This window comes from Carlito syrichta, unplaced genomic scaffold (genome assembly GCF_000164805.1).
Source record: "Carlito syrichta isolate Samal-C Ts95f unplaced genomic scaffold, Tarsius_syrichta-2.0.1 Scaffold288451, whole genome shotgun sequence".
Taxonomy (NCBI): domain Eukaryota; kingdom Metazoa; phylum Chordata; class Mammalia; order Primates; family Tarsiidae; genus Carlito; species Carlito syrichta.
Window position 1 is genome coordinate 82,890 of NW_007232547.1, and position 24,758 is coordinate 107,647.

Below are 24,758 nucleotides of genomic sequence, written 5' to 3' on the forward strand. Positions count from 1 at the left end.
CCATGTTTTGCTATTGTAAATAATGCTGCAATAAACAGGCGTGTGCAGGTACCTTTTTCATAAAATGATGTGATTTCAAGTTTGGTTTTCCAAACCAACTCAACTTACTCTCCACCAATTCCTTATTGGTGATCAGATCCAGCATCTACCCAGTTCCCTAGGCAGTAAACACTGGGAGTCTTCCTTTCTCCTTTCTCCCTCTATCGAGCCTCCACCTGGACTTGCACTGGGTCTTATAAATTCAACCTACTAAATACTTTTTAAATCTATGCCCTCCTATCTAAGAACACTATTACACTTTAAATTTAAGCCTTCATTATCTGTTGCCTAAACTATTTTAATACAATCAGAATTGATCTCTTTCTGATCCAGAATCCAAATCTAAATATGTCACTTCTCAAGTATGAGAGAGACTCTAAACTCAGCTTAGAAATTGTTTTGATCTAGGTCCCACTATTTATGCAGCTACCACCTCCAGTCTCTCCTTTTCAATGCATCCTAAACTCTAACCTTACCTACTGTCTACCACTTCTTGACCACACTATGCTCTTGAATCTCTTGGCCTTTCCACATACTATTTCCTCTGAATGGAGTACACTGCATTCTCCAGAAAACCTCTTAAAATACATATTTTACACTGCATTATATTTTTTAAATTGTTCTAGCTCTACTAAATTATAGGTCAAAGTAACAGGTATGGTTACCTTTATACCACCACCGCCATCTGTACTTCACCTGGTACAATAAGTTTTTATCTTGCCTTCCTAATCATCTTTTATCTATTTGATAAATTCTGCCCATAAAGTTTAGGTATTCACAGTTCATCAAGTATCCATATAAAAGATATACATAATGGTGCTGTTCTTAAAGCTTTTTTGTTCTCTCCAAATTTTATACAACAAATATGCCTTACTTTTATACTAAAAGAAAAAAGGCTAATGTCTTATTTACAATAACACATATCAAAAAGTAAAATTTAATTAAAAAAAAATTCCAAACACAATCTGTTTAATACCATCAATTTCAAAATAAGCTGATCTTACCTGAAGATCGGGATGTTGAGATTATTGCCTGAAGCAATGTATGGCGCTTTGATGTTATGGCAGAAGAGAATGAAAGTGAGCAGCAGATAGTCAATATGGGATCTATGAACTGGTAGAAATATAAGCGGCAAATTTGTCTAGTAAAGGGAAAAATGCCAAATTTAAAATTAAAATGTAAAGTTCAATCACACTTTGCAACTGCAATTTGGTTAGAGTCACTCAAACACTGGCTAATCAGTGACTGAACATCTTCCTATAATATGAACTTCTTTCAACATAAAACTTACAGAGCTAAAAACAAGGACAACTATAATGACAGGCATGAGCTGGGAAAGAAGAGTAACTGAGAGTTCCAGCTGACCCTCTACCCGTCTGAGAAGCAGCTCCACTCAGGTAAAATGAGCATAGGCTTTGGAGTCAGGTTTGGTTTGAAATCCAGGGCAAGTCACTTATTATCTGTGACTTGGAACAATTTCTTTATCTATCTGTGACTCTATTTCCTCATCTATAAAACAGGGATCATTCTGCCAGATTTTTAGGGATGCTGCAAGGTAACTAAATTATAAAAGGAATCTAGCTGTTGCTGGCAGACCCTCCTTTATCATTTCTCCTCCCCAAATACACAGCTACTGAGGTTATCCCAAATGAGGGAAACCTTCCAATGTTGAAACAGCAGTAAACAAGAGAACATTTCCAAAATAACTAAAAATTATTCTACAAATGCAGGAAAAACAGAATAGAAGATTCACAGAAATTCTTGCCTCGGTTGCAGCTTTAACCATCTCAAGTTGACCCTTGTGGATTTGAATGTTCCAAAAGAAACTGTTGAACAGTTTTAGCAGCACCCAACCAGTCAATCTGAAAGAAAGCAAAAACAAAACAAACATTAATGCACATACATATATGTATATAAATATATACAGTTGATTTTTGTCTACTTAGGTTTCTGAAGCTACAACCTAAGAATACTTGTAAATTACTTTTTGGGTACATGTGAATTGTGGAATGAGAGAGCTGACTTTAAGTATATACTACTTATTAGAATTACCTGTTTATTTATTTGGCTAAAATCATATTTTACTCTAATAACACTTTATGCAGAGGCAAATGACCAAGGCAAATGAACATTTAGTCAGCCAAATACCCACTTTAATACATAAAAACCAATCTCTTTAAGACACAGATATGTGAATTGTTGATTCACAACTATTCTAGGAAAACAGATGTCAGCAGTAATATACTGGCTGCAATCAATTAGCAGAGATTAAGATACCGTCAAGCCTACCACAGTGCTGCTTCACATGGAAGCTGAATAAGAATATAAAGAAGAGTTGAAGTGAACATCAGAATACATTAAAACATCTTTTGGACAAAGAGCACTGTGCTTTTGGGAGGCCAAGGTGAGGGGATTGCCTGAGCCCACAGGTTCGAGGACAGCCTGGGCAACTTGACGAGACCTCTACAATAAATTAAAAAATTAGCTGGGTGTAGTAGCACGTGACTGTAGTTCCGGCTACTTCGAAGGCTGAGGCGGAAGGATTGCAGGATCCCAGCAGGTAAACACTGGGGTGGCCATGAGCGTGCCACTGCACTCCAGCCTGGGCGATGGAGTAAGTTATCAACACACACACACACATACACACACACACACAAAGGGGCGCTATACTAGGAAAGTCCAATGACTCAGTACTATTTGCTCAAATAAGGATGACTCTTACTACATGCTTTTTGTCTTGTCTTTTAATACCTGATCATTGTCGGTGAGACAGTGGCAACCATTTCTTGAAGGATCCTTTTAGCTTTCTTTTTCACTTTATTAATGGCTTTTGATTGCTGCAGAGCAGAACCATCAGAGTTTAATTCCGTAGCCACTTCTACAATCGCCTCTTGTACTCTGGTTTTAAAAATGGAAAGACAATATAACTGGTTCTGTGCTATATTCTGAATTTAGTATTTTCTACACCATAAATCACAAAATAAAATGTGCATTCTCTTTTAATATGTGGTAACATGAGAGAATAAGCTCAAATTAGAAGTGCTCTTTCTGGCTGCCTATCAAACATTAAGGATATACTCCTAAATAAATAAATCTCTGAAAATTCTGGAAGGCAGACTTAAGAATTTAATTCAATTCACTAGATAACAACTATGTGAATTTGAATGCTCCAGTCATATTGTGAGGGACACAAAATTACACTCTAGCCGAAGAGAGAAAAAGAAAGGTTATCCCTTTAGGCATATCATTCAGAGGTATCCAAAGGCTCACTGCCAAATTAATGTGTGATATTTATCGATTTTCACTGTGACACCATTAGTATAACTATATGAAAAGCTCTCTGGGAGGGTTCAAGAGAGACATGAATATAAACATTTTGTTCAAATTAATACAGTAATTTCTAAAAAGAACAGCTCAAGATCAAAACAGTATAGCAGAGCAATAAGCAATGAGAGAAAAGGAAACGTTTAATCCAGTTTTACAAGTCATCCACTTAATTTAGGGAAGAAAGCATAAGGTTAAGTATACTTAGACACTTCTAACATTGCAGTCACTAGTCAAAACATTTGGATGGAATAAAACATATGTGAAGGTTTTAACTAGAAAACAGAATATATAATAATCCAAGAGATTTTTCCAATAATTGCTACTGATTTTAGTCTAATGAAGTACAGCAAAACTCCACATAGGCAAGAATTTCTGTGACTCTTCCATTCTGTTTTTCCCATATTTGTAGAGTGATTTTTAGCTCATTAATACAAAAAGACCAATTTCACAGTCACTGAGGCAAAGCAATTCTACTTCTTGAATAGAATTTATTGCATTCTGGCCAGGAATGTTTTCATAACAAGTTAACATGATTGTTACACCTCCATTATCAGCTATTCACTCATTCATTCAATAATTACTTCTTGAGTTCCTTCTATGTGCCAGCACTGTTCAGGCCTTAACAATGATACCACAGGGCCTACAAATGACCCTTGTGAATTTAAAGCAGCTTTCGATTCACACTGTTTACCTGCTCCCCAAATCCAGATCTCTAAAACAGACCACACTAATGAGGTGGAACAGAACAACCTCCACCCAAACTCCCATATTCCAGAATATTTATTTCCCAATTCAAGTTCAAGTAAGTCTCTCCCATTTGTAAGTAAGGTCCTCTGAGAACAAGAACAATATCATACTCCCTTAAGATTTCTAGTGATGACTTTCTAGTAAAGAATTTGTACCCAGGTATTCATTAACTGGCAAAAATATCAAACTCACTTCTCTTTTGGCTATAAAAGAGGAAATGCAATATGTCTCCAATACTCATACTATAGAAAATCAACAGAGAACTCTGGAAATATGTGCATCCCTGAACTTTTGCTTGTTTTTCATGTATTAGAAGCCCATTCAATTATTAATCCATAAAACAAGACTGCTATTTCCATATGGCCCTGTTCACCAAAGTCATCTGTTCCCCTGCCTTTCCTTGGTTTCCCTGCCTTTTCTTGGTTTCCTTTGGAGCTTAACATTTCATCTCTGGAAATGGGAACACTTCTTGAGACAGAGTCCTAAAGACATTAAAGGTTACTGGAAAGAATTACTTCCCTCTCCCTTGCCCACCCTATTTCTGCCCACCTTTACACAGGCGCCCACCCCCCCTTACCTACTGCTGTTCAGCACATTTTCAGTCACATCGTTAGCAAACATGCCCTTATGCACATCTCGTTCTTGAACAAAAAGAACATAGGAAAGACGTCTTGCAAGCCATCCCCGGTGCCTGCAACACAAAAATGATTTGGCAGAGAAGACTCTAGGCATACCTAAAACAAGTTGCTTAAATTATACACTGGTTTTCTGCCCATTTAAACAATGCCTAATGTCATCTATTCCCAAGACAGAGTTCTCCTATAGCAAATTCTCCTTAGTATTTCAGGATGCTGTGCAGTCAATTTTATTCATAACTTCTTTCATATACTCTCAGTTAAAACAGAAATTTGAAATTTGTGTATTAATGCCCAAATAGTGTTACTGTGCTGAATAATACTCCCAATATAAAAACAAGACAAAAACATCTGACTTTATTAATAGCATTAAAAAGGCAAATATGTTAATACTACATATAAGCTATAGCTATATATATATACTTAACAGCTTATAGTTACAGCTATGGGCTGTAAAAAGATAAATTTTCCTACCATAAAGTCTTTTCCTACCATGAAGGGATAATTTTTTTATTATTATCATTTGTCTGTTTTCTTTCCTAAGATAATCACTGAATCGCCAATTGAACAGACAAGGCTTATCAGTTGAGAGGAGTTAAACATAACTGGTCTATGGTCTGAATATTTGTACTCTGGGTTTCTGAAGCCAGAATTTCTCACTTTTTTTCCTTTACATTTTAAACATACCTAAAGGATAGGACATATTCCTGTCACTGACAATGATTATGTGATATTTAGATGGAGGGATGAAGAAATGAATTTCAGAATAAAAATGCTATTAAAAGCCTGCATTATGTAATCATTTGAAACCATTTGTAATGATTATCTAATGCCACATTATCATTTCCTCCATAATGGTATAGACAATAGATGATTTCAAATATAAACGCATCAATTCTGAGAAGACCCAAAAAGCCCTCAACTGAGGAAAAGTAATTTGAGAAAGAACTGCTAATGAATTATCTCTTCCTTCATCTCTCCTTCCTGCCATTCCTTTTCTTCCTTTGTCTGTCATTTAAAAATTTGGCCCAATATGTTAAGTGTTAATTCTAAACACTTCCTTCAGCGAACATTTCCAAATTTTCTAAAGTATTACTGAAATGTACAGAATCCAAGTTCTTTATGAAATCTCTTTGCAATTGACTAGAAGCAGAGTGTGTGTGTGTGTGTGTTTGTGTGTGTGTGTGTGTGTACAAGTGTATGTCAAAATGCTTAGACTTTGGTTCACATAACACACAGAAGGGTTATAGAGCTGCACAGGCAGCTGGTTTAATTCAATAGTTTCATATTGCCCAGTCAACACAGTTGACTTTTCTTTACTGCCTGTTAATGCAGAAAACAAACAAACCTCTTGGCTTTATATGTAAAATGCCTATTTAAACATAAGGAAGAGACTTTATGAGACCCCTTTTCTTAGGACATTAATCAGTCAACCAAGAAACAGAAGAAAAAAAATTTAAATGGACCAGAGTCTCTCCTCTGTTCTTCAAATTTACAAGAGAGAAAAAAAGAGCCAGGGAATAAGAAAAATATGCTCCATGTCTTTGTATTTTTTTTTAAAATTTACTATATGTGCAAGTATTAGCATTCTTCTATGTGAACTTATCAAATAATGAGAAATGATATCAGAAAGGCTTCAAATTTAAGTATTTGACTTCTTGGATCAATTTTTCATTGAATTTCAATCATTTCTCATATTCTGAGCCTGCATGCTTAACCTACTCCTGGCATCTACCCTCTTAGAACTACAAGGACTGCCAACATTTTGGGCTACAGCTTCTCTTGCCTCACAAACATTCACAACAGCCTCCCAGCCCTCCCTCCTGTCTTCAAGCCTGGATTCAGGTAGAACAAAGGCCCTTTTCTCTCACTCTGGTGCCTACAAGTTCATCCCCATATGCCTGGAATTTGGAAGTAAGAATTCTAAGCCTTAGCTAAAAAATAAATCAAAGAACATTTGCTCAATAGAGGAAAATATCATCTAATACCCTACAGATCAGGCAGACTGTAATCATTTATACTTTTTTTGAAGTATAATATAGTCATAATAAATTATAAGACATTTGAACCTACATGTCTCCACAGACAAATATTTCCCACATTTTGGCATACTTCATATGCGATATCAATATATAAAAACAGTCAAAGAAGGCTGTAAGTGCAACTGTCCCATGAAAATATTTCTAAGTACAGTGGGGATAATAGTAACAGGTCTCTCTGGTGGCTGTACAGTTTCCAATTTTAATATGAAGACTCTTATGTCAGAAGCTCATACTCTATTAACTCTCAAAAACATAAAGAGATTTACCATAAAGTATGTTAATTATTATGGAGTTTTCCTTTTGAGATTTACCAGAAGCATGAGAAATGTCTTTTTACCTTGTGTGAGTTTCGTTGATATAAATAACATTCCGCAAACCCAAAGACGGGATACTGGGGTTGAAAAATTTATCCTATATAAAACAAAATAAATGAAGATATAAATATATAACTAGATAGAAGATGGTATAGTGCTCACATTACTAGTTCTTGAAGACTTTTAAAATTTAAGCATAAAGTTAGGCACTGCTTCAAAAATCTAAGTAATAAAGAAAAAATGAGGTGTGTCCCCCCCACTTTCCCTGGCAGATATCGACTACTGTCAATCCCACCTCTCCGCCACCCTGCAGTTTCACGCTACTGTTCTATTAAAAAGTACTTTTCAGCCTTTAGAGAAAGTCACAAACCCTCTCCTTCTTGCCCACTCCTCATCTCTATCCTGAAAGAATTGAAGCTACAGAAATGTCAGAGACTTCAGTGTTTCCAAAATACAAAGAGTATATTAAGTACCACGCAGTTATTGTTAGATGACTAAATCTCCCAATAATCCTAACACATAAAAATTATTATCCCCATTTTATAAGTGAGAAAATTGAGGCTAGCAGAGACTTAGAATTCAATCTCAGATTTGTCCCAAAGAGTATGGACTATTCTCCTAAAATAACTATACATTTAATGAGAAAATATACATCTACAGTCCTCTCTCTTTACAGGTGATCTTGAAAGATAATCCAGAGAAAGATCTGCTGAAAAGAGAAAGGCTACAGCTTTATCAATGTGGGTAAAAAGGTAAAACAAAGAGCGGAGTATCACATGTTCTCACTCATAAGTGGTCCTTGAACAACTACCGTATTACTATAAGAAAAGGATTGAAAGTAGCATGAAACTGTGGGGTGGGTGCGAGATGGGATTGACAGTAGTCGATATCTGCCAGGGAAAGGGAGGACACACCTCATCAATAAGGGTACCTGCACAATGAATATTTGTATACCTAACCCTGAACTGTACCTCACCATTTTAAAATAAAAATTAAAAGAGGGGGAAAAAAAGTAACTATGTCACAGATAAATGCTGAAAAAATCATTATATACTCTCAACAAAAGAAGTAAAAATACTTAAGTGAAATCCCTTTAGAAAAAAGAAAACAGGATTTCAGAGAAAGGATAACAATATCAAAAAGTTTCTATAAAAATATTTTCAAACAAATTATTTTAAATAAACATGACGTAGAAATTTAAAATAGAATTCAGCACCATAAGGTACTATATTCAGGCAAAACTCAATTATCCATTATACTATCAATCTATCCCCAATCTAAACTATCACCACCACCAAATAATTTCCTATACTCTCTTCTGACTTAAGAACACATTATAGTTAAGGTATTATTTTGAATAAGCATTCACAATTAGAATTTGATAAGATGTCAAGTCTAAAAAGAAAAGCCACATGACCTTCTATTTAAATCTTTATTTTGACTGGTCAACTAACCTGAACTGGCCTTAGTCCTAGGCTAGAAATTTCCATGATCCTTTAATTCTACCAAATTCTTGCAACAAGGCACTTGTAGTTTCAAAGATCAATATTTACAATGAGACATTTTTTAGTAGACCTGAACATTTAACATAAACTGCTTGGGCTCCACAGAAATCTTCATCATGTTAGCAAATCCCTTTATACCAGATTCAGAATACTACCTTCCTGACAAGCCAACCACAAGTAGAAAATTCACACAGCACAGGTAGCTATTCACACAGGTTATAAGCAACCTCTATAAATGGTGGGCACTTAAATGGCAGAATTTTTATGTTCTAATAGCTGACCCATCCCAAAGAGCTTAAACATCCAAATACACCTTTTAAAAGGCAACTCTACTGCCTTAGAACACAACCACATGAAATTCTACATTCCTGTGCTAACTTGGTCCTCTCTCCAACTCCCATCAGTAGCACACTTCTGACCCAATGAACTTCTCAAATACTCTATTGCAATGTGAAGATATTGCATGGCTTATGTGTTTTCACCAAAAGATAAACAAATCCATACCTGCTCTTTCTTAACTCTTCATCCTAATACTTCAGTGATTATCCTTCACTATCACAAAGTCAACAGACACCACCACCCCTCTCCCCCTGGAAGTGAAGAAACTTAGCAAAAGTAACAGCAAAGTCATGGCTTTAACTCCTTATTCTGTTCCTTTATTGCTTTCTCATCTTGCTAGGATTTCAATGTTAAGTGTCAAAGTTCAACACCTAGAAGTTACATAAAGGTTCCCACCAACTCTTTGGACAAGTAGATTGAAAGGAAGATCTACTCTTCCTCTAAAACCATACTAAACCAAAAGAGAACTAGAATGTCACCCAGTATCGATTATAGGAACAATATTTACTAAATAAATGAATTAAAAGAAAAATGGAGTCAACATCTTTACTGGGAATATTTGATTTATAAATATGGGCCTAAGTTTTAAAAGTGAATTAAATATATTGAGACTACACACTAAACTACGAAGTTGGAAATTTAAGTCACATACTTTCCACTCTATTTATTAAAAGTCAGCATCCCGTAACATTCTTACCCAGCTCTGGGGCGTGCAGGAATAACAACATCTTCCAACAAATGGCCTTTTTCGGCTCATGAGGCTTTCTTTCCATTTTAAAGTTGCAGATCTGAACACTGTAGGTCCAAAACCACACTCACCCTAATAAATATTAAGGAAAAAATAGTGTCTAAGTGGCAAGAGAATGATACTTGTCTACTTAATCTCTAAAACTAAGATATTTCAGATAGAAGAGAAACATAAGGTATACTCTTCTTCTAGTAGTATAACTATGTCTCACACAGTGATTTCCATTTAAGTACTTCCTCCCTAATCAACACATAGACAAAAGCTTGGCACATAAGCAAAAGTTGAGCACCTTAGAATAATAATAGCTGGTAATGATTGCTACACATCCAAGGTATCATTCAAAGGATTAAAAACTAAGCTGTAGAAAGTCAAACAGACTTTGTGACAGCAAAATGCATAAATTCAGACTCCTGGGTCTCTATGACAACGGTTAACCTTTCTTCCTTTTAAAGAATGCATTCCCACAAGGGAACTATAAAGGTCCTACCTAGTGAGCAAGTTGTTATAACTTTACTCAATACAAAACAAGGTAAACTTATATAACATTTCTTCATCTTATCAAGAAAATGTAAAGGGTGGAATTGTGGAATTTAAAATTATAGTTGCACTGTTCAATTAGGGTCAAACCCTGTTCTTCCTCTAAAAATCTTTCTTTTAACTTTGAACTTATTAGTTGCTCAAATATCACAGATATAACATTCTCAAAAATAAGTTCAAAAAACACCATTTTAAAACATAAAACAGATAGTGTTTGAGTCAATATTTAAAACCTGTCATGTTATAGACAAATAGGAAAAATGCTACAAGAAAATGCATGCACTTTGGACTGAATTCATACTAAAATTTCCTATTTTTAATTGTTAAAAGTTTATTTATACTACATAACTCATGTCTTTTCAATGTAACTCATAAGAAATATATACCAAGAGAAAGAAAAACAAATCTCTTACACCACCCAAAACAACCACTAAAGTTTTTTTTTTCCTATGCAAAAGTGTTCTGTTTTTTAATATAATCACTGTACTTAGTTTTCTACCCAATCTTTTCTTCCCAATTAACATAATACCATAAACAATTTTTAATTTTTATTAGACTTCATAAACATACTTCCTAACAGAGGCAACTTCTGTAGCTAATAACCTCTATTTCAGATTATGAGGTTGCCAGCATTGACACCTTCATAAACAACATTGAAATGAACATTTTTAGTTTGAATGCTTTTAACTCTTAAACTTACCCATTCCTCACTTGTGTGCTTACATCGGCCAACACTGTATTCTGATGAATTTGGCAGATAAGAAACATCTCTAGTGCCAAGGGTCAGTGCAGATTCATCCATGTCACAAAATGTAACTCCCAAATCATGTGCTATTAAAAAAAGTGTCATTTCAGTTCATGAAGAATCCAGAAATTAAATGCCAGAACACAAAATTCTGACTTCTACATTATTTTGCCTCATAATAGAATAACAAAGAAACTACTGGTAGAATTCTACCATGTTGAGGCACGGTGTAAAAACTGATTTTGGTGTGTTTATACAAACTCAGTTAGACAGTCCTGAATAAAATATATATATATCCTAAGGCTTCCTGAGTATATTAGAATATAACATTTATATCCTGAGACTTCCTGAACAAAACATCTACAAACAGTCATTTGTAAGTATAAATAAGAGCTTAATGCAGATATGCAACAAAGAATTATTTCATTTTTGTTAATTTAAGTAGTCCTAGGAAAATGAAGGTATGTATTTATTTAATCAAATACATGTTACATGGATGCACACAGTAGACGATTTTTTAAAATTATGCACTGGGAATTTTTGCTCATATATACTTATGCAATGTAAAAGGGATAAAAGCAACTAGGGCCCCTAGAAAGTCTCCCACTCAAATTAAATTCAGCTCTTTATTTTCTTGTGGTACCTTAAAAAAAATTATATTTGCACTTTTTATACATCGATAAAGCTCTAAAAGTAAACTATTTTGTAATATCTGATTTAAAAGTCTTTGTCCTTTTCAATGTCCTTTTCTACCCTAAGGGAAAATGTTCACTAAGAGTGAATTCCTAAAGTAGATAGATATTAACCTAAAATATAACACCTTCCTAACATAATCTTTAGTCTCAAATCATTTTAGCTTTTTGGCTATTTCTCGCTTTAAATTACTCCTTTAAAATCCTGAAAGGTCACATCCAGATTAACAGCGTTCCTTGGAGGGCATATTCTGATTTCTTTACAATTCCCATATGAGTTTACTGCAGTCACTGTTATCCTCAGCATAACTACACATGTCTTTAACAACTTAAGTAACAATCTAACATAATAGGCCGTGGCGGTGAATAGTAAAGCAGTGCACTTGGGATGAAAGGTCTTCTGTATTATAACATAAAACTTCAGCACTCAGCGGTCAGTTTCGGGTGCAAAATGTCCATACAACAGGGGGAGCCCTCTCCTGCCTGAGAAAACGAAGAGATGAGGGGATGAGCGGAGGAAAAAGAGACTTGTGCCAATGGGAAGTCCACGTTTTGCTCCTCCTCCCTCCCCACAGAGTTTGCTCAAGGTCAAGCAGTAAAAAAAAAAAAAAAAATCCCCAAGGCACCGGGCAGCACGGGCTAATGCAGATTGTGGGATCCGAAAGGAACAGACGCAGGAGGGCCAGTTCTGAGGTATAAATCCCCCACTGCTTACCATCTGTTTGACTTTTTACAAGCCGGTTAACTTATATGCCTCGGTTTCCCCATCTGGAAAATGGGTATATCATAGATCTTACCTCTTGGTTTGCTGAGACGACTAAATAATACATACAAAGTGTCTAGTACCGTGTGTGACACACCGTGGGAACTCAATCCAATCAACGGTGGCTGCCGTCATTGGATTCTCCCTAGCACTGGCTGCCCTCAAAGCACCCCTGCTGTCTCAATGCACCCACGGATCCGGGGCTGGTTGGCTGAGCCTCGGCCCCTTCCGGTGTTTAGGGGAGTGAATCCCCTCCCCAGGGGAACCCATGCTGCAGCCTGGTCTCCCCGGGACAGAACAATCCCGACCCCCCGCCCCAGCCCGGCCCATTTCTTAAGGGGATCCCCAGAGTTCAAGGGAGGGGGGAAAGGGGACACGTCGGCCCCAGCAACTTGCAGAAGTCGCGCCAGGTCCACGCACCTGTCCCGGCGCTCCCGGCCCAAGCAGCCTCCCGCAGCCTACACCCGCCCTTACAGCTCGCACCCGGCAGCTCCGGCAGCTCCGGCAGCTCCGGCAGCTCCGCCTTCGGCTGCTGCGGCTGCCGGCAAGTCAAGCCCCGGCTAGAGGCTGCTGCAACAGCGCGCCCGGATGACGAAACTGGCGCGCCGGAGTGATGTTGCGGGGCCGCCAGCGATCCAGAGCTGGGAGGTGGGGGGCGGGCCGGGCCGGGGGCGGGGCTGGGGCGGGGCCTGGCAGCCTTACGTGCGGTGCCCGAATCGAAGAGCGGAATGTGTGCGCGTCCGGAGAGTGTTTGTGTGCACATAAATCTGCAGTATGTGAACTCTGCTTATCTTGGAGCTTGTATCTCTTCCAATCTCTGTTGTGAGTGTGTGCGTGGGCTATCTGGCTTTATATGTATATGTGTGGTCTTTTTACGAGATTTGTAAGAGTGTGCAGAATTTAGTAAGAATATAGGAGGCAGGTATTGCAAATGGTGTTTTATCATTTCTACAAAAGTGTCTAAGTACATTTTCCTTTAAGGAGGAAAATGAGGAATGAAAAGAGAGGCAAATAAGACTTGTAGGATTACATGCCTCAATTAGACAAGAGAAATAAAGGGTGTTTTTTTTTTTTCTTTAAAATATATTGCACATCATGGTCAATATTGTACATAATAATGTATCATACATTGCCAAATCCTTAAGAGTACATTTCAAAAGTTCTCACCATAAAAAATGTACCTATTTGAGGTGATGGATATGTTAATTAACTTGATTATGTTATGCCACATTGTATTCATAAATCATAAAATTACTTTGTACTCTATAAATATATACAACTATGACTTGTCAGTTTGTAATTTTAAAAATGTTTTTAAAGAGCTTGAAAAAGTCTGAGTCTAAATTTTCCACATTTAGCCCTTGAAACAAAATAAAAGTGAGCACAAAGAGGTTCTTTCACAATATTTGTCATGACATTGACAAGACCAATGGTTATCAAGAGCATTAGCAATTTAGAAGGAAAAAGATCATCTTTTATGTGCACTCAAGCAACAAGCATTAAGGGAATACAAAGATGATTAAGGTATGCGGTAATTCCTGCCCTCAAGACTCTGCCACTAGTCCCTTTCCCTCCTGCACCCTCATCCCCTGTTCAAAACAAATCTTCATGCATGTTCATCCCAATCAAAAACCCACGGCCATCTTAAGCCAAATGCCTGAGCCTGGAACATAAGGCCTCCACAGAGATGCCTCTACAACTGCCACTCTTCTTCAGCAGAAACTCCTTGCTTCTTCCCCTTTGATTGTCCCTAAATAGGCCATGGCCACTAATCCTCCTAATTCTATTCATACTACTCTCTCTGTATTTCCTTCCTGAACTAGTTCTTCAAGCCTTCTCTAGTCTCTCCAGCCATCAGTAATAACACTCTCTCTCCTATGAAGTCTCAAATATTTACTATGGCACCACACCTTGGGTCTTTCTCAATTTGTGTCTGTATTCTACATGATTACAAAATCATCATGAGGGTTCTTTGCCTCAGTCTCTTAGTTAACACTACAGTGTCTTTTTATGGTAAGTACTCAATAAATACTTGAAACTGAGGAACAGTAGTTTTTTTAAAAAAATTCCTTTTCTTGATTTTCTGCTTTGGATTATAAGCCATCCCAAAGTGCAAATATTCTCCTTTTTTGTAACAACCTAAAAAAGTAGGAGTTGATGTTTATATTTTTTTTTAAAAAATTTAGGTCAATCATTCTGTCTTTATTCAGCCTACACACATATTTTAGCAATAAGCACACACCTAAGTATTAAAGGACTGTCTGTTAACTAGAATAAGGTGAACTTTAATCCCAAAACATACGAAATTTTATATACAGATTATTGGTCTCTGATAAAGAAAAAAAAAGCAGTGATAATAGGGGAAATTTTAGGGTTTGAAGTCATTATTAAAGAGAAAATAAATGAACTAAAGAGAGTACCACAGGAATTTTACAACATAAGCCAGAGGGAAAAATTAAATTATCTTACATAAAGTTTATTTATAGGTAACTCTTCTGTAACACCCATTGAATAAGGGTTACTGTACTTTCGGGAGATGTGGGTTGCAATGCCAGGTGTTTCAGGTTACTAAATGAGAATTGTTTGGGAAATAGGTGACACCCTAAGCAATCTGTTTTATCAACAGAACCACTATAATTTTTAGTAATCCAGTCTACCCAGCCAAGGTGAAGCAACAAAACTGAATTTACTCTCCTGCCTACACAACTAAAAACAAAAACAAATATGCATGTATAAAACAATGGTTTTCTAACACTGGACATCACATAACAGTGCTGGATAGAGTCCCTGAGCGTGGGAAAACAAATGACAGGAGCCCTACGATTGCCTCAGTTTACTACCTAGAGAGAGTTGCTAGGCTGCAGTAAAGACAGGCAAAATCCAGAAAGAGCTAGGCAGATTCCCTGAGTTGAGGAGATAGGACTGGGAGACCAAGGCAGACAAAGCAGCTGAAGCTGAAAGCAGAATATGGGACAGGAGAAAGTTACACAGAGAAAGGAGTTGCATAGATCTGCAGAAGATCTCACTCCAGTCTTCAGTTAATTAGAACATGTATGTGAGGAAGAAGTTACCCAAGGCCAGGGAAGAGTCACATACAAAAACAAGAAAGAAAACAATCAAAGCTTGCACAGGGCAGAGAATTAATATTAATCCTGTTTCCATAAGACAGAGTGGATAGGTACCCAGTGATCAGAAGTAGTTCCTAATCCTGACACCCAGCCTAGAAAACTTCATAATTTATGGCTCAAACAGTCTGTCCTTGGTAGTGGGGCAAAATTAGCCCTACAGTAAACGTTACTCTGGTCTTGGCTAACAAGTCTTAAAAGCCAGCCCCAAAGGAATTAATGGTTTTCAAGAATAATGCAGAAGAATATGTATAGGAAATCAAAAATATTCAGCACCTAACTAGGTAAAATTTACAATGTCTGGCATCCAAACAAAATTAGGAAGGATGTAAAAAAAAAAAAAAAGACAGGAAAGTAAAGACGGCGGAAATTACTCAATTGAAGGAGTCCTAGAAAAGACAGAGAGTATTAAATCATTAGAAGACAAACACATTAAGAAAGGAATTATAACTACATTCAATATGTTCAAAAAATAGAGGAAAGATTGAGCTTGCTAAGTAAAGGTATGGAAATATTTAAAAATAAAAAGACCTAAAACAAACAGCTAAAGATTATAAAACCATTGCCTGAGATTTTAGACACACACACATATAGGATTAACAGCAGTTTAGACATTATGGGGAAAAAAAATTGTGATACAAACTGTCCAAAATGAAACACTGAGGAAAGAAAAGGACTCAAAAATGAACAGAGTTCCAGGAAGCTTAATAAGCATGCAATTGGAGTCCCTGAATAAAAGGAGAAATGTGAGGTGAGAACAGATCAGGGAAGGCAGAAAAAATATTTGAAGAAATAATGGATAAAAACTTTCCAAGTTTGATCAAAACTATAAAATCACAAAACTAAAAATCTCAACAAACTAAGTAGAAACATGAAGAAAACTGTACCAAGGAACATCACAATCAAAATGTCTAAAATCAGTGATAAAGAGAAAAGGCTATTAGAGGGGGGAAAAAACTACTGTACAAAGGAACAAAGAAAAGAATTATGAATGACAGCAGACTTCTCATAGGAACTATGCAGTCTAGAAGATGGTAGAGCAGCATCTTAAAGTACTGAATGAAAAACTGTCACTCGAAGTCTTTTATAGATATATCAAAACAAGGCAAAATAAAGACATATTCTGACACACAAATGCTGACAAATTCATCACCAGAAAACTTACTCTATAAGCAATGTTGAACAAAGTCCTTCAGACCAAAAGAAAATGCTACCAGTTAGAAACCTGAATCTACACAAAGAAACTAAGAGCTTAAGAAACCATAAGTATGTAGGTAAATATTTTTTTCATATTTTTTAAACCATCTTGAAGGATGCTTGATCAATGAAAATACAAAAACAATATTTTGTGGGATTTATAACATATAGAAATAAAATGTATAACAACAGCAGCACAAAGTCAAGAGAGGAGAATTTTTTTTTTCAAGATTCTTAAATCACTCATAAAGTTGTATAATATGAGAGGGGACACACAAAAATGGAATTTATTTATAAAAAAATGTGTATTTATTCTTACATATTTAAACTTCAGTCACCTTCAAAGTACTCTCCGTTTGATGTAATACACCTATCCAGATGTCTTTCACTGCTCAAAACAGCTTTTGAACTCATCAATTTTGATGCCTTTTAATGATTCTACCATTTTTTGTTTCACCTCTTCCACATTAGCCAAACATTTCCCTTTGAGGATTTTTTTCATGCAAGGAAACAAAAAAGTCAGTCACTCAGGGCGCGATCTAGTGAATAGGAAGGGTGGGGCACGGGGATTATGCCATTTTTGGTCAAAAACTGCTGAACACCCAAGCGCTGTGTGGGCAGATGTGCTCATAAATCACCCATCTTGAAATAGGCAAATGCATTGAAAGAATTTCAGAAAAAAAAATCACTGAAGCCAAACACAGCATCTCACAACAACACTAGTTGGTACACTGATGCTGATAGATTCTAGAAAACTGACCAATCAGGGGAAGCCTGTACTACAAGGAGCCCACCCTCCAAAAAAATAATCTGGGGTGTTTTTTGGGTCCCCCTTGTATATTCGAAGTAAACTGTAATAAGTTAAAGATATATATTTTAAATCCTAAAGCAACTACTATAAAAGCAAAACAAAGAGTTATGGTTAATATACCAACAATGAAAATTAAGTAGGGTCAAAAATATTCAACAAATTGAAAAGAAATCAGTGAACGAGTGGGAAAAAAAGAAAGAATAGATGGATAAAGAGAAAATACATAGCGGGATGAAAGATTTCAACCCAGTCATATAAGTAAGCACCTAGTTAAAGGCAGATTGGAGGAAAAAGCAAAAACCAACTATATGCCACCTATTTAAAAACTCACTTTAAATATAAATACAAGTAAAAGACTGGAAAATATGCCATGCTAATACTAATCAAAAGAAATATAGGTAGTTATATTGGTATCAGACAAAGTAGATTTCAATACAAGGAATATTGTCATATACACAGGGGATCATTTCATAATAATAAAGAAATCTATTCATCAAGAGGGCAAAATAATTCTAAATATTTATACATATGATACAGAGCTTCAAAATACATAAATCACAATGATAGAATCACAAGAAGAAATGTAAAAATCTACAATTATACTAAGCAATTTCAACACCCTTTCTCAATAACTGACAGAACAAGTAGGCAGAAAAATCAGTAAAGATATACAAGGCTTGTACAACACTATCGATCAATTTGGCCTAATTGACATTGATTGAACATTCCACCTAATTATAGGGGAACAAACATTCAAGTGCACAAAGGACGTTTACCAAGATAGACCATATTCTGGGCATAAAACAAATCTTAATGCATATATAAGAATTCAAATCATATAAAACACATGCTCTGAACACAATAGAGATTAGAAATCACTAACTTAAAGGTCCTGAAAACACCTTAAACATATGGAATCAACACACTTCTAAAAAAAAAATCATAGTTTAAAGAAGAAATAAAAATGGAAATTAGAAAGTACTTTGAACTGCATGATAATGAAAGCACAATATATCAAAATTTGATGAATGCAGCTAAAATAGTACTTAGAGAAAAACTTGTAGACCTAAAACACCCATTTTAGGAAAAAAAGAAAGTTCTCAAATCATCAATCCCAGCTTCAGCCTTAAGGAAGAAGAGCAAATTAATACCAAAGTAAGCAAGTAATAATAATAATAATAACTGAAACCTACAAAAAATAGACAAAAATCATTGAAACTGAAAAGTGATTTTTTTTAGAAAATCAATAAAATTGACAAATCTATTACCAGATTCATAAGGAAAAATGAGAAGGAGGACACATGTTATCACTACCAGGAATGAGAAAAGTGACAGCACTCCAAATTCTACATATACAGTAATCCAGAAGTGCCCAAGCTAGTTGCCTTTTGTTTTTAGGGTGGTATTTCAAGATGTTAGAGTCCCTACCTTCCAAAGAGTGTCTCACTAGATCCTATAAAAACCTGGTCCCAAGCGTTGTACCAGCCAAGAAATTATTCCGTCTCTATCTCCGTTCCTAGATAGGAATCTTTCTCTGATTTTGTTCAGGGTGATCACTTGCCCAACTCTGAAAAAAAGAATGAATCATTATTTCTAATCCAATTACGACCATCTTGTATACTCTGCATTTGTGAAAGTAATGCACATCTATCTCTATGAACACTGCATTTTGTTTTATTTTCCAGATATTTAAACTTTGTTTTGTCATTCTACATAGTGACAGGTATACCTGCATTTTAACATGACTCATTTCCATGATGATCCTACAAGATATTATTATCTTCAATTTATAGAGCAGAAACATGAGGCTCAAAGTAATTCAATAAATTGCCAAAATCATCCAGATAGAAGGCAGTAAAGACGGGATTAGAACCTCGGTCTTTCTCATACTAAACCCCATATTCTTGCCAATAACTCATGTTGCCTTTTTAATAGTCCCTATTCAGTAGGCTGCCCTTCAGAAAAATTCAGATTCATTTATCAAGACATACTTGGGAGCATTTGTTCAAGGCACTACAGATTCGCCTATGTATAGCAGCATTTCACTGCATTGTTGCAGTGAGCACAATACCTTCTACCTTGCAGAGCAGGGCAATTAAGATATTTGCTTGTATGTCTTTTGTTTTTGTTTGTTTTTAACAACTGTTAGCTCGTTCTTAAGGAATGAAAGTTATTTTTTTCTTCTCTCAGGAGTGTGGCCAAGAATATTGTGAGGACGTTGTCAACTGACTTGCCATAATCCAGTGATAAAGCATGTATGACACGCCCTGATCTAAAATATAACAATTATTCTATCAAAAACTTTTACAGGAAGTAATTTGGCATAACTTATTCTTACTAGACCCATGTTATTATCATCTACTTTTCTCCAGGCTTCTTTTGTTTATTCATTTATTCAACAAATATAGAATATCTACTTCATGCCAGGTACCCTGTTATATTGTTGCAGTGAGCACAATACCTTCTCCCTTCAAGCTTACAGTTCAAAATACTTACACCACTTCTGTTCAATCACTGTCTCCAAAAACCTTCAAAAATCAGCATCAAGTTCATTAGTCTGTGGCTTCCAGAATTCACTTCCGCAATCCCTATTAGCTTGGGCAATCACGGAGACCTACCTATTCATATTTATTCTTTCCCTCTAATTTTATCCAGGGTGATTTCCTGTCTAGCTCTGAGAAAAAAATGAATCAAGTTATCTAAACCAATTATTATAATCTTGTTCCCTAATATTATAACTATCCATACAGCCAAGATAGTCACATGACCCAGTTCTGGGCAATGCAAACCGGGAGAAAGACAAATTGGAAGGTTTCTGAAGGAGGTTTTATCTCTAATAAGAGAGAACAGACACGGCTGGCATTGCTTATTTTTCACTTTTTCTCTCATTTGCTGTGTGACTTAATGTCCAAATCCAACACCACCAATCACATACCTCTGTATTTTGCCAAATCTCTACCTCTGTAAGCCACTACCTGTGTAAGTCTTCTGTTACTCCCAGTTAAATATATTTCCAATTCATATTTAATTTTTAGCATGGATCTCACTACCAGAATGACTCAAATATGTGAAAAAATAAATGAGAGAGAGAGAGAGAAAAAAAAACTAAAAATAGTTCTTGCAAGTGTATCATGCTGAGGGACAGCAACAAAAGTGACCTTAGACTCTTCCTTTTAGAAAGGACCTTAGGTCAGAAGAGAACGGAACCCCTCTGACCCTCTTTTACCACATTTGTAGAATAATAAGGACCTTATTTTGGCTGAAGCCCGCTTCATCAGGAAGTTAATCAATAGATTAAGCTTCAAACAAGAGACATCAAAGGCTAAAGGAATATTGCAGTGCTGACTGAGAATGTCTACACTTGCACCCCACAAATTGGGAGTGCAATTGCATTACCTAACACGTATATATTGGTTTACAAAATCACAATTCAGGGTTAAACAGTTGAGAGCAGCAAATAATTAATATTCTGCCTTCTTTTTGAGAAAGCAGAATCTTCCAAAATGCAACACCAAGAAAAGTGGGCCCAGCCTACAGGTATTTCCTTAGTAGTTGCTCCCAAATGAAAGTATTTGTCATGTTTTCTTTTACATATATGTTTGCTTCCAAGTCTTCAAGAAGACTGAACTGTGACCAAGCTTCATGACTTATAATGGTGCAAACTTCCTGGGCTCAGGAATAAAGAATTCTGGGACTTTATCCACGAGGAAGAGTGAGGTGGGTAGAGTCAAATAGAATGGAAGATAAGGAAATTCCCTCAGATACTATAGTATGCTTGTATAGTATAGTATACTTGGTCCAGAGAATGTACCAAGCCCAGGACGTCAACTCAGACATCCACTGGGACAGGAATGGTCCATGTGACAAGGCAGGATAAGAACAGTAGTCCTTCAAGATGGTCATCAAATACACCTGAGTCAGGCAGAAGGCTGTCGGGCTTCTGGGAGATCTCTCATAGTGTCTCCTACCAGATGGGATACAGGCTCAAGCCCCCAGGAAAGAAGCACAGCAGGAACTAGGTAGGATTCCAAGCTTCCAGCTACTAACTGTTCCTCTAGGCAGGGCACCAACTTTAGAGGGAAGCTGGGGCACTAGATAGAACTTGCAGAGCAGGGTAATTAAGAAATTTGCTTGTATGTCTTTTGTTTTTGTTTGTTTTTAACAACTGTTAGCTCATTCTTAAGGAATGAATGTTATTTTTTTCTTCTCTCAGGAGTGTGGCCAGATTCTGTGGTTGAAGTCTTGAGGGTTCCTAAACCCTTGAGGGAGCCTGTGTAATTGCAGTTAACAGCCTTTTTATGATCAAAAGCCAAAAAAATTAGAGGCTGCTTGTCTGGGCTTGGTAGCCAAGAAGACAAAACCTAAGTGGGCCTTTGTTTTCTTATGGCCTCAGGCTGGATTGTGCGGAGAGGTGAGGCTGTCAAGGAAGAGAAAAGAGGCCAGGATGGCCCAAGTACGAAAAAGGGGCAGGGCTGAGGGGTCTGATTGTGATTCAAATCTGGGATCCCTCAGATGCAGGACCGTGGCAAGGCTTCAAAGGAGGGTGAGGATGGGAGGAATGTGAAGAGTGAGAGTCTAGGAGCCTTGGGAGCCTCAGTGAAGGTCCCAGTGGAGTGGCCAAGTATGGCATAAAGAGAAGGCAGCTCCCTGTACCAGGTAGAGCCTGGAGGAATGGTGAAGGAGACCAGCCAGAACAGAGCCACGATCTCTGCTTGGCTTCTATGCAACACAAGCACCGAGGTAAGGAGGAAGGGAGCAGAATTCCCAAATTCCCAAAAGTATCACTATTGGACTTTAAGGGAGCCTTGACATAAGCTGTTTAAAGACAGATTAATCCAACATTCATTCATTCATACATAACACATTGACCGAGGGCCTGTCTTGTGGCAGGCAATTTGCTAAGTGCTGAACACAGATGAAGATGTCACGTATAGATCCTGCTCTCAAAAAATTAATAGTCTAATGGCCTGTAGCATGTAGGGATGGTGACTGTAGGAAAAAAGACAAACAAGTAAAACAAAATCATGACAAAATTTTTAAATTGCGATAAATAACCCAAACAGCATCTGTCCCAGAGAAAGACAGAAATGGCCTACTTGGGGTAAGTTGGACAAAGAGGGCTTCTCAAAGGAGAGATCAGCTACACTGAGGCCAGGGAATGAGAAGGGCCTGTCCATGAAAGGAGCCCAGAGCAGACCTTTCCAAGAAGAGGAAATTATTCATGCCAAAGCCCAGAGGGAGGACAGAGCTTGGCAACAAGTAGGAACTAAACAAAGGCCAATGTGGCTGGAGTGGTTATGTGGAAAAGTGGCAAAAGATGGAGTTGGAAAGCCAGAAAAAGTCAGAAGGAGCAGGCTTTTTTAAGCCATAGTAAGACGTTGGAAAATTAAAAATGTGATGTATCATAAATGTCATGGAGGAACTCACATGACATCTTAAAAGGTAAAAGTAAAACAAACAAATAAAAAAAAAAACCCTCTACCTCGCTGAGATTAGAGAAGGACAGATCAAAATAGAAGCCTGGGTCTAGGGACCTCATCAACCTGGAAGAGGAAAAGTAGACAATGACGCAGGAGCTATGCTGTATACAGGGGCCTGCCTGGACCAAATTGGCAACAGAGAGCAGAGAACCAAGGTGGGGGAAAGTAAGTACATTTTATAAACTACCCTTTCCTGAGCACATACAATCTGCCAAGTAATAGTCTTAAGTATTTTACAGGCATGCTCTCAAACAATCCTCTGTTAGTTATGGTGCCATCAGGAAAATGGCCCATGTCAGATAGCTTAATCATGAGATTTTAATACAGAGAAGTACTTAGAAAGATATTAGAAGATCTGAGAGGACAAAAGGGGAGGGTGAGACAACCCCAGAAATCATCGACAACACAAGATTATGCCCTCCCTTGGGCTGGAGTGAGAAAGCAAGTTGTTAACAAAGCCAGGAACCTTCACCTCCCAAATTGCACCTGGGACAAAGAGAAAGGGGCTGCCCAGGAGGGGCTGAGCCACTACTGCTGGAAGTGCCACCTGACATAGAGGGGGTTGCCCTGGATTTTACCCTCTTTCTGTTCATAGGGATTGAACAAAGCTGCAAGGAAGCATGAGTTATGAGTATGTAGGGAGAATCCCCTTAAGATATAGAGTAGAGCAGGGAAGGAAGGATGGGATGGGAAATAGATCTGATAGCAAACAGGCAAATGGGGTGGGTGCCATCCACTCAACAACCTCATGGGTTAGGAACTATTAATACCCCCATTTTTCAGATGATGAAACTAAAGCACAGGAAGGAGCCAGGCGAATCTGGTAAGTGGCAGAACTTCCATTTGAATTCATATCTGTCCGATATTAGAGTCTGAACACATAACTGATACATTATTCAGCTGGCATGGGCAAGAACCTGATCGTTAGAGCTGGGCCACCAGATTCCAGGTCTGGAAATAGTATTATAATTGTTATAAGGATTTTATGAAAAGCTTTTTCCATGTCTAATGATATAATCATGTGGTTTTGTTTTTACATCTGTTGATGTATTTAATTATGTTTTTGGTTTTGCGAATGTTGAACCAGCCCTACATCCCTGGAATGAAGCCTACTTGGTTGTGGCGGATGATTTTTGAGATGTGTTGTTGGATCTGGTTTGCTAGGATCTTATTCAGAATTTTAGCATCTATGTTCATCAAGCATATGGGCCTGTAGTTTTCTTTCTTTATTGGATCTTTACCTGGTTTGGGTATCAATGTGATGTTAGCTTCATAAAATGATTTGTGGAGAGTTCCATCTTTCTCAATTGCCTGGAATACTTTCTATATGATTAGTATCAGTTCCTCCTTATATGTTTTGTAGAATTCTGCTGGAAAGCCATCAATCCCCCTACTGGGACAATACCCGGGGGAACTCAAATCACTCTATGAGAAAGATACTTGCACACACTTGTTTATTGCAGCATCATTCACAATAGCAAAAATATGGAACCAACTGAACTGCCCGTAGAAAGAGGCCTGGATTTTTAAAATGTGGTACATATACATGATGGAATATTACCCAGCCATAAAGAAGAACAAAATTATGAACTTCACAGCAACTTGGATGAATTTAGAGTATATAATACTGAGTGATCTATCACAGAAACAAAGAAGTATCACATGTTCTCACTCATTAGCAGACCTGAGCAATTATTGTAATACTATAAGAA

The 24,758-nt window shown here is 37.0% G+C and overlaps 1 protein-coding gene across 1 annotated transcript in view; it reads right to left on the minus strand.

The window, feature by feature from the left end:
• Window positions 1–24,758, minus strand: part of GPAM (glycerol-3-phosphate acyltransferase, mitochondrial) — a 67,460-nt gene that overhangs the window by 22,730 nt on the left and 19,972 nt on the right. Inside the window, exons 2-9 of the mRNA XM_008053781.2 lie at window positions 12,054–12,153; window positions 10,934–11,064; window positions 9,646–9,768; window positions 7,128–7,201; window positions 4,691–4,804; window positions 2,791–2,937; window positions 1,805–1,901; window positions 1,044–1,180 (exon numbers count right to left, since the gene is read on the minus strand). Of these exons, the coding sequence (XP_008051972.1) occupies window positions 1,044–1,180; window positions 1,805–1,901; window positions 2,791–2,937; window positions 4,691–4,804; window positions 7,128–7,201; window positions 9,646–9,768; window positions 10,934–11,035 (794 nt within the window). The 5' untranslated portion in view covers window positions 11,036–11,064; window positions 12,054–12,153. The remainder of the gene's footprint in view (window positions 1–1,043; window positions 1,181–1,804; window positions 1,902–2,790; window positions 2,938–4,690; window positions 4,805–7,127; window positions 7,202–9,645; window positions 9,769–10,933; window positions 11,065–12,053; window positions 12,154–24,758) is intronic.